Consider the following 14401-nt stretch of genomic DNA (forward strand, 5'->3'; position numbering starts at 1 on the left):
TCGGAGTACAAAGTTAATATATCTTGCCACGTATCTACATTATATCACTATGTTTTTTTTTTTTTTTTTTCCGGCCGATCCGGTCGACCGAAGGAGATCAACGACATTACGTCTTGCGCGAGGTCGATCGTCTTTCTCTTTTCTTTTATGTCACTTTCGCTCTCCCTACCGTTCCCTTTTCCACCATCCGGTTTGTTTGCGCGCTTTTATGAGCACGTTACACGTCATGATTAATCGATCTTTCTTCGTCGCAAATGGATCTCTCTTCCAAGTAATCATTGTATTCGGTTTTGGTTGCGCCGCGAGTGTTGCAGCTTTCGAGAAGCTCGACTGTAAATTGCGACTCGGACTGAACGAGTTCGAAATTCTTGACGCAGCTTGACGAGGCGGGCTGTATTTTTGTCCGATCCGCAATTCTCGCGCGTACCCTTTAAACAAAAAGTGAACCGTAGTCGCAGTCGCGAGAGAAGCCGCGTTAGAGATAAAGATATTAAGCAACGGCATGCGCCGGGCTGTAATTAACGCGCGACGAGATATTAATGAAGACACGTACATACATACATATACATACATTCGTTTTCGCTTTGATGAAATAAACGTCGTAATCGAGGACAAGGACGATAAAAGGCGATAAAGAATAGCAACAAAGTTGTGCACAATGTGCGGACGGCTAGGCTGTTTTTGATCCACCCTTAATTTTTCCCGATTTTTTTGCAATTCCTCGTCAGACTGCTCTTCATGGCTGATCGACCGGGGTCTTTAGAGTCGGTCGGTCGAGTCTCCAACGGGCGGCACCCGCGTTTGATGTCGTGTGACGAATGTCCGCGTTGGACGCGCTCGCCTTCCTCCTCCTCCTCTTCCTCCTGCCCTCCCGCCCCGCTTCCCCGTGCTTCTATGCTCCTCTTTCTTTCGTACCCGCGTTTCGTTCTCGCCTTCTCCCTTCCGTCTGTCCATTCTGCGATCCTTCCGTCGCGGTTCATCCCGCTTTCTCGTACAAGAGAGGAGAATCCCGTATGACGGACTCGGTCGAGTCTCCCTTCAGGAGCGCCAACAGAAAATTGGAAACATCCGATAGGGCCCCGCTACCGCCGCCGCGGCCACGATAAAAAGGTACGTGCCGCCGCTCCGCGCGTCGGAAACCGGCCCGCAAAATATGCCGATCCGTCGTGGATCCACGCGGAACAGTCACGCGCTCGGGCTCTATGCGCTTCGCGGAGACCCGTAGAATTTTCGCAATCTTGTATCATCTACGCCCGACGTTTCCCTTTAACTCACATTTCGCTTTTGTCGACTTTAGAAATTTAATTATTTCCTCGATTAAATTCTCACCTCTTAAAATCCTTATTACATGGAGTTTAGAAATGAAAACACGTTTTTGTGGCAATAACGAGGAAAGATGAATATCTGTGTTACGCGTGATCTGGACCTGAACGCGACGAGTATACTTGTTAGTAAGTAGTCTTGTATACAAGTAGTAATTAATGATAATCAGTGCAGACAAAATTTTTTCGATCAGTTTAACGATGGCGAATGCGATGTTACGCTGTTAATGCATTTTCATCGATTTACCTGCCACTTCCACGATTCCTTTGCATTTGTCCTTTTGCTGGAAAACGGACACGAGTTTATCCTTTTTTTTTTCCTCTTCGCTCCTTTCCATCTGCTACAGTCTACCGACAAACGAGGATCCCGTTTACACGGGAGGTTGCAAGACCGTCCCGAGCTCTCTCCGATGAACGACAGTAAATGTGCCCTCTCGTGCAGGTAATGGCGACAATTATCCGCGTCGGTGAACTCGGCATTAAAATCGAATCATAACAACCAGGCCTGACCGGCCGAAAAGTTACCTTTCTGATTCAGAGTGTGCTCTTCGGTCTTCAAGATCCATAAATCCTTATTGAGCCTTCCTGTATAAACCGCAAGTAATCCCACGTAATAGCACTAGACGCGCGCGTTCGGTTACTATGATTTTTTTTTACAATTATTCTCGTTACCGTTATATTTTTGAGGAAATAAGTATTTTGAAATAAATCAAGAAGAATAAGAAGAAAAAGTCGGATGATTAATAAGAAATCACACGTGACGTTGACGAATACCAGAGTTTTCGACGCAACAAGACTCTAAGGAATTTACGTCGTTTTATATAAAAATTAATGCAAACATGTCTCCATGCAGAAGAATGCTTAAGTACGTAAAATGATCGAGGTGAGAAACAAGCGTCGTTAAAAATTTTAATAGCGTGCTATTGACATTTGACCTTTCCGCGCGGCATGTTTGTATTATATACCGCGTTAATAACAAGTGGCGGATCTAATGGGCTTTTAATTATTCGCCTTGGATTCGTAAAAATTCTGTAATTTTGTTTTCTTTGCTTCGGCTTATCGGAAGGTTGCGTCATTGCATATACATTTATCGACTTGGAAAAATTTATGAATTTTTTAAAGGCACACACGACACGCGCGCGACGATGAGGAAAAAAAGACTTGGCGTTTGGCGACCGAGATCGAAATGATCGCACGTAGTCGGTTACAATGACATCGGCAAGGACATCGAGATATTACAACGTTACATTAGCCACGATTATCGTCGGCACCTCTCGTTTTTTTTTCTCACCGAAAGACCGGTAGCTAAAGGTCAGTAGCCGGAACACTGTAATTATCGCCCCTAATTATCGATGCCTCCGAAGATAAGATCGAAGAAAGGGCTGCCGGAGAGTGAAAGAGTTCGGAAAGGACTCGGAGCTGTGCTACGCTGACCCTTTTTCGCGTTAGCCAATAGGGCGACTGCGGCGCGGCGTCTCGTCCCCGCGGTGGACCCTCTCAGAAATAAATCAATTAAGCCGATGCAGGCTCAAAAGGCATCGTCATCGTCATCGATTTCGCTCTTGAATGCGTTGAAAATAATCGAGATAGACTGCGGAAATTCCGGACGACGACGTACATTCGTCGGCGGGAGAGTTTAATGGAGAACGGTTTGATCCGTCACACCATCGCGTTTGAGACATTAGTTACGATAATTATAGCGAATCGCGCCCCTCATTTGCGCTTGCGCCATTTCACGCCGCTTTGCGGCTCGATACTTTGATTATTACTTGAGACTTCGTGACGTTATCTAATAAAAAAAAATATAAAAATAAAAATAAACGCTCTGTAATCACTCGTGAACTCAGCACCTAATTTACAATCGTTTACATATCGCGCGTACAAGCTGTACCTGATAACGTTATGTTTTCTTGCGTCGATCACCGATCCCGGTAACGGTGTGAGACCGGCGAGAGCGTAGACCGTTCGACGACAGGTGATGCATGCCGTGATACGCCGGCAAGAAAGTGTGGCTTAATAGACGTTGAAGAATGAAATGGCGCAAGAAGTTCAATATTGGCTTCTTCATTATCGGTCTTCTCTAGCGCTAGCCACTGCGCAGGCCACTTTTATATATACATATAATATAATCATTAGTTATCACTGATATATATATATACCGTACGCCGGTTTCTCTGAATAGGAAGAGACTTTGAAACGAAAACGATATCGGAATTTTCGTGACCTCCCCTCCAGCTTTTTGCTGACCGGCCGTCATCTTCGGCTTGAACCGTGAACGTAGAATGTGCCATAAAACACGTGACACGAGGTGAAAACGGAGGCGGCCGGCATTTGAGGATCCGTCGAGCGGTAATCAATTCATGCTTCCCCGGCGAGAAGAGCGGGAAGAGCGAGGTGTGCCAATGATTTGCTCGCGCGCGGACGCGCCGCCCTGGAACTTCGGCTCCTCCATGAATTTTTCGGAACGTTGCCCAATTCCCAGCTGCGTCCTATATGAGATTCGCCCCCGGGCATACGAGATTTTTTTTCTCTCGCCCCGTTCTACCCCCAAGCTCCCCCCCCTCTCCCCCGCGGTCTTCCTTTTTTCTTCTGTCCGCTCCGTTTCGGTCACTCGCGATTCTCGCCTCCTAGGCTAGCCTAAGTTAATATTAATGGGGATATTTATGGCGCTGGGTCAACGGCGGTCGCGAACCGAACCATCGTCAGTGCGGTTAGAGAGCCGCTGATAAAAGGAAATCTGAAAATGCCATGATTTATGAGCCCGATTCTCCCCCTCTTCCCCCTCTCCCTCTCGCTGCCTCTGACGTCTTCTCCTCGACATCTCTCGTATCGTATCGTGCTCCCTTTAACGCTGAATAAGTTATGATTGCAGCAAGAGGGCGGATTCTGCATTTTTATTTTGCATCGTGTTGCGAATGGGTATACATAGTGGAACAACTATATATGCTACGAATGAGAGATGATCTACGAGGATGGAGACCCCCATGTGTTTTCGAGCGAATTTCCGTACTTGATACAAAACTGAGACTATAATAGCGATAAATCAATTATATCAACTGGATTACATCAAAAGTGGCTAAAGCGCGCTTGAAACAGGGAGCGTCGATTTAAAATCCAAGGTCAATTTCCGTGTAGCGTGTGTCGTGTTTCCTGTCCACTTCAACCTTTCGCCCTCGCAGCGGTAACAACTAAGCTTCTGTTTGTTGATACTGATGGCTCGCTACGGCCGGCCAACCCACCGTCGCGTCGGCGGGTTTAGCTTTCGGCTTCTCGGTGGCCTCTGCTTCTCTTCGTCGGCCGTTCCTTCTCAATGTGTCCCCTCTCTTCCTGCCCGTCTCTCGTCTCGTCTCAGCTCGTCTCGTCTCGTCTCATCTCGTTTCGTCCCATCCCGTCCCGTCCCGTTTCGTCTCGGCAGATGACGTGAGGAAGAGCTACTCTTTTCGCAGAGGGACATGTGGCGGCTCCTGAATGAGGGTCTCCTGCCGCCAGAAAGAGAGCACACTTTATTACGTCGGTCTCGAGGCATTTCGCTCTCGACGTCCTATGAATTCCGTATACTCAGTGGTTCAATTAATCGAATTTCGATTACGTAGACGCGACGTTTCGTAGAAACGTGCTTTGGGATCGGCGAGCCTTTCAAGAGATAAATTTTCTAAAATATCTTTTGTAGAATTTAAATTATCTCGAATTTTATACTGCATTTAATTCCATTTTAACTTCATCATGCTAAAAATCTCTCCGAACGAAGGATATTGAATGTTCGCCGCAGTCGCGAGATTGTTGTCAAGGCTAATCGAAATAGTGGAGGGACCAGATTTGGTTACACGAGCTTCCGTGGATGCTTTCTTTTACGCATTCGGAGTTACGGGGAGATATTTATGGAAACGCGTACACGTGTTCCCACATACGCCTCGATTCTATGTTTGGCCGCGCGGCTAACCCTGAATTTCGTCGCTCCCTCCTTATGGCGCACGCACTTGCGAGCCGTGCGGTATGCCAGCCTCTACAGGTTGCTCCTTCGAACAAGTGGTCTTGGGTGCGTGCCGATAATACCGGACACGTGGATCTCGTTAATCTCAGCCGCGGAACACTTCAGAACCCTTGCGATACGGGCCGGCAGATCCTCCTCAACACGAATGCGACTTTTCGACGATATTTTAGGAGTTCATCAAATTGTTGACACACGTTACCTTTATGACACAAAGCTATTTTATATTCAAGACAATTGAGAAATGATTCTTTTTGATAATTCTGTATATTTAAATAACGATTAAGAAAATAAAAGTATCTATGCAAATGTATTTGTTTGATTTGAAAAAACTGTTAGAATACTAAAAAGAAATTTTTTGAATATTTGTTAGAAAAAATTGATTGTTAAAAAAATGTTCTGATTGTATTAACTTTTTCTGGAACACGATCGCGATGATTTATGCTACGATAGGCCAAGAAATATTGCAGAGGCCATAACTTTAAATTCAGTTACATAGCGTGTGATCGAATTAGCAGACAAATCGTACGCGAAGGCGTTTTACTCGTCGTAGATGACGTGGAGAGTGGTCGGTCAATGCAGGGCCGACCGGACAATCTATTCTGTAAGCGTGTGTGTCGCCTTTCGAGTCGCGGGAGTCGCTGCCTCGAGAGAAGGAAGATTTGTTCCCTAATGTAGTCACTGAGCCTCGGGGACGACTCGCTGGGGTTTGCAAGTAGGCGTCTAGAAAGTGAGTAATGCTCACGACAAACGCAGCCCCCATGAGGTCTAAGCGCGGCAAGGGAGGAAGAGAGGTTGACGTAAGCGAGAGGGAGTAAGAGGAAGAAAGAGGGAGAAAGAGAGAGATGCGAGCTCCGTAGGGGTTGGCCCGAGAGAAGATCCCTGCAGATAGGGTGCTAAGCGACACGCTAAGACCACCCTGGACTATCCGAGCGTTTCCTCGAGGGGTGATTCCGCCGTTCTACCCTGCCTCGCTGCCTTCATCCGTCTCTCTTTCTCTTTCTCTTGTTCGTAGCCGCGGGACTAAATCGCGCTCGCGATCTCTAACGCTCTGCAATTTGCCAGTTCTCCTCCCCTTCTTCGTTACTTTGAGCGGAGGATACCGTATCGCAGGGAATAGCAAGCCTGCCTGCTTCATAGGATCGATGTGCAACTGAAAAGTAATAAAAATAACGTAATATTTATTGTGAATTCAATTTTTATAGTCTGCTGCAGATCGGCTGACGTATGTGAAAATTATTAACAAGCAAATTGCAACATGGAAAAATTATCGAATAACTTTTTTTTGTTTGCCAAAATATATTTTGTATTTAATTTTAACAGTTTTAGTTTTCGTAGAATGTCTCTGTCTGTATAGATTCCATCGCAAGAATTGTTCACGTAATCTCGATCGTCTCTGAAGTCCGAGATAATGTCTCGTAATATCGAGGACTTACAGACGTTATATTTCGTTAGTGCATGACTTTTGTTTCTCGACGTGCGCGTGTTTGACATTTAAGTACGTAGCAGAAATCCTCGCGATATGCGCGTTGCTCAATTTCGACGAGTCGAGAAGCGCAACGACGAGCACGACGGCAAAGAGGACGGTGCCCGGTGATGAAGGCGGCCTTTGTCCCCAGCGGAAGCATGGTCCGTTCTTTATGGGCGATGTGGCCTAAAGTGCCGCGTCCGCGACGGTTCGTTCGCCCGATTGGCAGCACATCTCCTCCTGTGTTGTCCAGTTTTGTCAGTAATCCATGTTACGTATCATTTCTATCGAGCTACGAATTGATCACGTCCGGATTCTTATCTCCGTCGTCATCGATACTTATCAACTCGCGCTGCGGTTCTGTGCTTCATCATTATTTCGCAAACCGAAAAAAAAAACAGCAGTGTAGTTGCAAATAACAATTTCACACGTAGAGATTGAAGATTGAAATGCACGGTATTTTAATGTTTTATCACATAATAGAAAACATGAACTTATAGATATAACATAATAAAAATTATGTTTCTCGGTAAAAAAAAGTTCCCAAAATAAGACTACGTTTTTGAAATATATTTTTATAATCACGCATTATACATATCTATTCAAAAATGTTTTGAATATTTTGCGAAAGTTTTTGAAATCCGTTATTAATATATTCTATTTATCCAATGAGTTTTTACATGATAATTTATTGCATATTTAATGCTAAGATTTGTACGTAAATTAAATGAGTAAATTTATTTACGTTAACATAAGCGTACGTGTGCATGTGAAATTGATGTGACGGAAGTCTTTACGTTTAACGTTTCGAGATCACGTAGCGTTCAGTGCTCTGTCAGGTCTAGTTGGGATTCAGGTCAAACGTCATCGTGTTGCAGAGAAGGGGTTGGAAAAAATCCAGAAACGGGCGAGTGTTGGCCTAGCCCGTTATCCAATCGAGCGGAAAACTCATCAGTCACTTCTCACACAACACCTCCGCAATGTCAGTGACCGTCTAAAAAGCGTCCCTCCCCGCCTAATCTCCACTTCCTTTCCTATCGTCTCTAGTCCTCCTCTCTCTCTCTCTCTACGTCTTTTTTCCTTTTATTCCTCACGTTTATATCGGCGTCACGTTCGCACTATCATGCTACGATGATAGATATCCGGAATTACATTCGCGTTGTTTTACGGAGGATCGCTGATATTTTGTGCAACGGCAAAAAAAAAGATAAAAAAAATCAAAGAGATATATTTCTTATACATTAGGTTTAACGTTCACTTAAGATATATAATCTAGATTAAGAATGACGTTGCCTGGAACATGTAACTCCTAAAAGACACCTTGCAGTTATGTTGAACGTTTTGTTCGTATTTTATGACTGTCGGCAGGACCGCTGCATCTTTTCTGTACAAAGGGACGGTATGAAGACATTCGCGCCACGTAACGGCTCCGGTCTACCGAAAAGCGTGGCCCTTGAAAATAATTTGAATAATTACCGGCAAGTTTTTCATCGAGGATGCTAAACAGCTGTAATCCGCTGTCTTTCTCGGTCCTTCGCGGAACAAAAGATAATACGAAGTGCCCTTAATTTACTTAAAAGACCTTCGGAAAGCTGGGTTTTTTGTCGCCCTCGTTGATAGCGCTTATCTTAAGTTTCCTTCGTTTTCATAATTGCTAGTAAACACGAAGTAAATTTGATTTTACATTGCTCACAAATTTCCACGCTTCTGTATATATATTAATTTCATAAACAGATGAACGCGAACGAGTTTTCTTTTATAACTCGCGTGCGTAATTACGCCATAATAAATACAAAAGCAAGTGTTCGCAGTTTGATAAAAGCACATTCGAATAATTCATTGTATTCCCGACATCTCTTGTCATATTGGAACAATTCTTAGCGGGACGTTCCAAGGTTCAGATATTAACAGACGCAACGCTTGGAATCCCGTGGAGCACGTACGGTTTCTATTAAAGACAAGATACCCCCTTTTCGCAAAACACGCGAGTGCCAGCGGGGATGACTCGAGGCAAGCCCCCGGTAATAATTCCTCCGCCGAATTAGCGCCATAAGTTTGGCGCCGCGACAGCCACGGAGACAATATTAATCTACTTTGAATTTATGCACTCCGCGGTTTTCCACCGACCTAGCTTGTATTAAGTCCTCGCGCAGCTTTTTCCCGTTTTTTCTCCACCAAAACCTCCTATGACATAAAAGTTTTTGTCGAAATCGAATGAATTGAGATATTAGTCGTAGGAAAGTTTTTTTTTATTCCCCCTGTTGCTCGATCGCAAATATACGTCTGGATTTTGCAAATGAACGTATTGATTGTTATACGTAATATTTTAATATAGTTTTTGTCCATAGTTTTCATTTTTTTGTCTTGTAGATTTTTAGAAATGTGTAACACCTTTCCCCATATATTCTCCGTATTCTCTTTTTCGGGAAAAAATGCGATTTGGAAAGAATTAATCTTTCGGTCAAAAATTGAAGAAAGCTAGATGCACTGAGAGAATTGCCGTTATGTCGGTTTATTAACTCTGCGGCTCGTACTATTAAGACGTGGTTGAGCAGGCGGAGAAGGAGTAAGTAAGATTCACCCTCACCGTGCAGACAGATAAATAACTCAGGACAGCCTGGGAATAACTTAAGACTTCTACTCTAATGATATCTGAGTAAATCGAAAAGATATTCATTCGCGTAGCGAGAATGTTTGACATTCTTTGTGCGGGTCTATGTATTTAATTATATGCATTTCCACAAAATTATGTATGATAATTTAAAAAAGAAAAAATATTTTGATATTTTTTTTAAAACAAATCAAATCAAATGTCAATTTAAAACATAAATCTCGTGAATTAGCTATAAAATTAATTATCAGATTATTCATCAATGAATAACGCATCTGTTAATCTGACTGTGAATCATTTAATACGATTATAAGCTATTCTTACGCTTTTTTTTTTAATTATCAAGATACGTGTGCTTACTGATAATGTCTGCGTCTATACTGTACTGTGGATCTTTTCTTTTCGATCTCGAGCATCTCGGCAAAAAGTCGCGCGCATTCGCTCTCTAAAGCGACCCTAGAAACACGTACAGCATGCGATAGCCCGGTATCTCGATCTTCGCGAAGGAAAAAGCGTGCATTGCGGCCGTACCTTAAAACCGTGCATTAACCTGGAAATAAACGGGGTGCCGTTCGACGTAGCACATACATTATGCGCCGAACTGCGCCGCGTTCCAGCACTTAGCCGCATCTTCGCGAGAGAAGACCGTCAGCTCCGCGTCCGGGGTATTTCTCTCTCGGTGAGTCCCGGCCGGAAAAAAAAAGTTTTATGTTAAAGCCGAAGACCGCGGGACCGGTGCTCGCTCTGCCGGGGATTAAGACATTCTCGGGCTAATAATTTTCATGCCCGGCCATGAAATGTTTTGTCCGCGTCCGCCCTGCCTTTCTTACGTGCAATTCGCGCCCGGCAAAAAGCCGCGGGCGCGCGATCCGTGTCGCGGCGGGCCGCGAAAATCGGCGCCGGGACCGGGCGACGATTAGACGGCCCCGTCTTCGCTGGTCGACGTGCGATTGCGACGATTTTCGGACGGATCCGCGGGATTTTCTGCGGACAATAGGTGTCAGTCGGGGAGAGCGTAGTGCCCGGAGGTGCACGGTTCGAGCCCCGAGTCTACAATTATGAGCCATACCACGTCGGGGCGAGCCTCATAACGAACTCACTATATTGCCGAGCATTTCAAAACTGGCCTTATACCAGTGTAGAGAGGAACGCTCTTTACCTGGTTTCTCCCTTCCTTCGTCCTGCTCTTTACGCGCTCCCCGTGGCCAGCGAGGGAGACGAGGGGGGGGGAGGGGAAGGGATGGGACGTGGCCAGGGATAGAAGGCCCCGAGAATAACGTTTGACGATGAAAGAAAGGAACTTCGGGGAATCCGTACCGCAGAGACTATGCACTCCCGCCTGCCAGCGGCCTCGATTGGAAGCGTCGACGATGATGCTGAAGTATAGATGACGTAGCTTTATACCTAACGCTATACGCGATCGCTTTAACTGAAAATTATTGACGAGGAATTGTTCGATACGCAGTATTAATCGAGAAAGTCTATTTTTCGAATTGATTTTAAGAAATTTTAAATTTCTTTATTGGTACTAATATTTCCCATATAATTTAATATATTTTAATAATATAATTTTTATTATTGTTAGATTTATTTATGTACGTATTTATTTTTTATATCTGCTAGTTTCATTTCGCGCAAAGCTTGATTCGTTTACTAGCTCCGATTTATTTTTCACTTCACTTTCAAGTATTTTTCAAGTATCGATAGACTAGGCGCGCGGAAAAGTAGTTTTTATTGAGATACACTCTACAAACTTCACACCGCGATTGTACTTATCCCTAATCGGCCCTGCTTTATTTTCATAACCGCGTTGTATATTCACGTTGCCTTTGACTATCCGCTCCGGGCGCCGCGATGATCTCTCGTCGTGGCGAATCTCTGGGATCATATATTTGAAAATAAATCACATTGCACAGAGGATGCTGCGGCCGGCAGGAAACATCGACCAGATGTGAGTCGTCGTACCGACGTCGCGCGAGACCACGTGTGTCCAAGCCATCGGAGAGAGAGATGACACCCGCTATATTTAGTTCTATGGGAAAAAGGGGTTTCAGAGGCGTAATCACACCTACGCGTGTGCTGCTCTACACTCTAATTCCCATACCGATTTTTTAAACAATTAGAAATTTTTTCTGTCTTGATGTGACACGCAATGTATTGCTTTTTTTTTGGCAGTCCTAATGGTTTTTATAGTAGAGGTTCCAAATTAACGAGCGATACCAGATTTAAACTAATTAATTTAAATGACATGAAAAGTGAGGTTACTCTCAATATCGATGTTTCACGTAACGAATTTATGAAAATTTATTTGTTAATTTACTTTTTAACGTGCTTAAAAATTGAATAAGCGTGTAAAACTGTTTATTTTACTTTCACGTCTTTTTATGTGCTTGTTATATGCATAGTGCGCAATAATGTTAACATTATTTCACGTTATAATGCCGTAATATGAACCTTATGTATCGTAATAGTTTACACGTTTACACTAAATGTAGCCGTGTAATTATGTAGAGAGCCGCGTAGATTGGTGGATCACATGTGTGCTTCGAAAAGACGCGTGGGAAGACGCTGTTATAGCCGTTGGCAGCTGTTCACACGTGTATCGGATGCTCAAATTTAATACGAATCATCTCTCTCTGTGTCTTCAAAGTTTAAAGCTCCAAATAAAATAATATAGAAAATTTTTGTCTTGTATTATATTAGCTGGATTAAAAGAGTCTCGAATTATTATTCATCACGAGTCATAAGTGCGTGTATCATGTACAAACATTTATTATAGGTTTAAGAATGTATATCGTTTAGCATTTTAAAGCTGATTAGCAACGAATAATTTGTAATAAAAGTAAGTTTGTATTCTTGCGAGTGTTGTTAGTAATCTATCGCGAATATCTATGATTTCAGACTGATGCACCGTTAGAAAATGAGACCGACGTCGAGTCCGTTGCCCACAATTTCGATTCTTCATCGCCAGAGAAGGGCTTCAAGGGTGAGTGAGAACAAATTTGAAATCTGCTTTTTCTCTTTCTCTTCCTCTTGCTGGATGTTCTAGAAATGTAGAGTGTACAATGCATGTGTATATTAAATGTGTACATACGGTATATCGTAAGATATTAATTAAGTTTCAAGATGATTACTCGTTGCTTTCGCTTCGAAACTCGATGTGCGCGCAATTATGCGACTCGGAATGAACGCGAGCTGATAGTTACGATACGCAGACACGTATCATTTATAATACTATAATTTCGCGAAAGAGCGGAGATTTCTCTCGCGTAGCTCGGAGATCGAAAGCGACGAGGATATCCGGCGGGAGGCTGGAATTAAGGCATTCGTCGGTGGATACACATACACCGTATATACGAACGAAGCCAATCCACTTAAGGCGCCGCATCCCTCCGTCGTCACCCTCCCCCCCCCTCCCCTCTCTTACTCGCGCCAGGGGTGGTCGGCAAGGTTTTGTTCTCGAACAAAAATCTGACAAATATGCCGCGATTTGCCGAAGAATGGAGGCGAAGTGCACCACCCTCGTCCCGTTTCCCCTCCCCTCCCCCTGCCGCAGTAACTTCCAGGGTCCAAGCATTCTAACCCACCCTTCACCCTTTCTCCCTTTCTTATTCTCTCCCCGTTCTCTCTTAGATTTCCGTCTTCTCTTCCCGATCCCTCGTCTCCTCCTCTCGAGAGACGGAGGAGAAAGAGGAGGAGGGCAAACGGTGACTCTTAAATTACTTAGACCGAACAAAATGTAACAAATGACTGCGAATCGAGCCACTTATGCGATATTGGCCCATCACCACCATCTACGTATATTGATACGTCGCATTAGGGCTAGTCGACACCCTACGCCGACTGACTATCTCTCCGTTTCCTGCGTTCCGTTTCCGAGGAGAAAGAGCTTTCGTTAGGGGCCTCAGTCGCCTGTGCAAACAAGCCATCCATGGATCCGACTTCTTTCCGTAAAAAAAAAAACTTAATTTCAACTAATTCACTCTCCGCGATTCCGCTCGACCTCATGATTTTCCGATCCGTGCGCGAACAAGACGGACGATGCAGTCGATCTTTAAAAAATAATGGAGGTGTAAAGCAGCCGCCGTTCCGGAGAGTTTCTCACGAAGGATCTGCGGTTTCGGGCCCTCGCCGAATATCGGCTTCTCTTTTCCTGCCCGCGCGCGCGCTCCTCGCCGAGTCCTTTCGTTATTAATGGTTTTCGCGAACTAGGTTCATTAAGGAGCTCACGAAACTCCACGGCGCATTCATGAGAGCGCCACCCCTTCCAGTTCTTACGGGATGAGGGGTGGATGTCGGGTATACGCGCAAAGTGTCGAACGGGATGCTCGTGTAAATTAGTAGCATATATTATCTTCACGCCCTTTTTCTTAGTTTGTTTTTTCAAGTATTCTTACCGCTCCTTGAGGTCAATATAACATCAAACGTTACGATACGTATTCTTGCTTTGAAAAACGTATTTGAAATCTTTCATATCTCGAAAATGGAAAAACGATTGTATGAATATGTTACATACGAAACGTTGAATATTTAATATTACCGATATTTTATATATCGTCTATTTCCTTAATATTAACATTTAAAGATTAACATTCTCTAAATGATGTTAAATATTTTCACGTTACGACAATGCTTGAATTATTATGAGACTTAGATTTAACAATAAAAGTGTCTTTATTAAATAATAAAGCTTTCTTTCGCGACGAGCGAAAACTGTTAGTATTCCACGCGATGTAGGAGATACGCAGAATCGCCGGCATGTAAACGGATATTGAGGGAAAAACGGCGCGATAGTTTGATGAATGAAGTCGTAATGAAGACATTAACGTGTCCGTTGCTCGCGCTAGCGAAGGCAGAAGAAAAGGACGATGCACCTGTCACCAGTGCGCTCAATTACGCGCATTCGACCTCGAGGCACGGATTATATGCGCCGAATTATGTAAAAAAAAAAGAAGGCATCGCCTTCCCCGACTTTTTCTCCGGCTCTCTCATCATCTCCCCGCTACCTCCGG

The 14401-nt window shown here is 44.1% G+C and overlaps 1 protein-coding gene across 5 annotated transcripts in view; it reads left to right on the forward strand.

The window, feature by feature from the left end:
* LOC105457038 (ubiquitin carboxyl-terminal hydrolase 48-like) overlaps positions 1–14401 on the forward strand; it is a 52352-nt gene that overhangs the window by 34761 nt on the left and 3190 nt on the right. For all 5 annotated transcript variants that reach the window (XM_011701452.1, XM_011701453.1, XM_011701450.1 and 2 more), the window contains exon 17: positions 12291–12375. In XM_011701452.1, the coding sequence (XP_011699754.1) occupies positions 12291–12375 (85 nt within the window). The remainder of the gene's footprint in view (positions 1–12290; positions 12376–14401) is intronic.

Source organism: Wasmannia auropunctata, unplaced genomic scaffold (genome assembly GCF_000956235.1).
Source record: "Wasmannia auropunctata unplaced genomic scaffold, wasmannia.A_1.0 LD335400.1, whole genome shotgun sequence".
Classification (NCBI taxonomy): domain Eukaryota; kingdom Metazoa; phylum Arthropoda; class Insecta; order Hymenoptera; family Formicidae; genus Wasmannia; species Wasmannia auropunctata.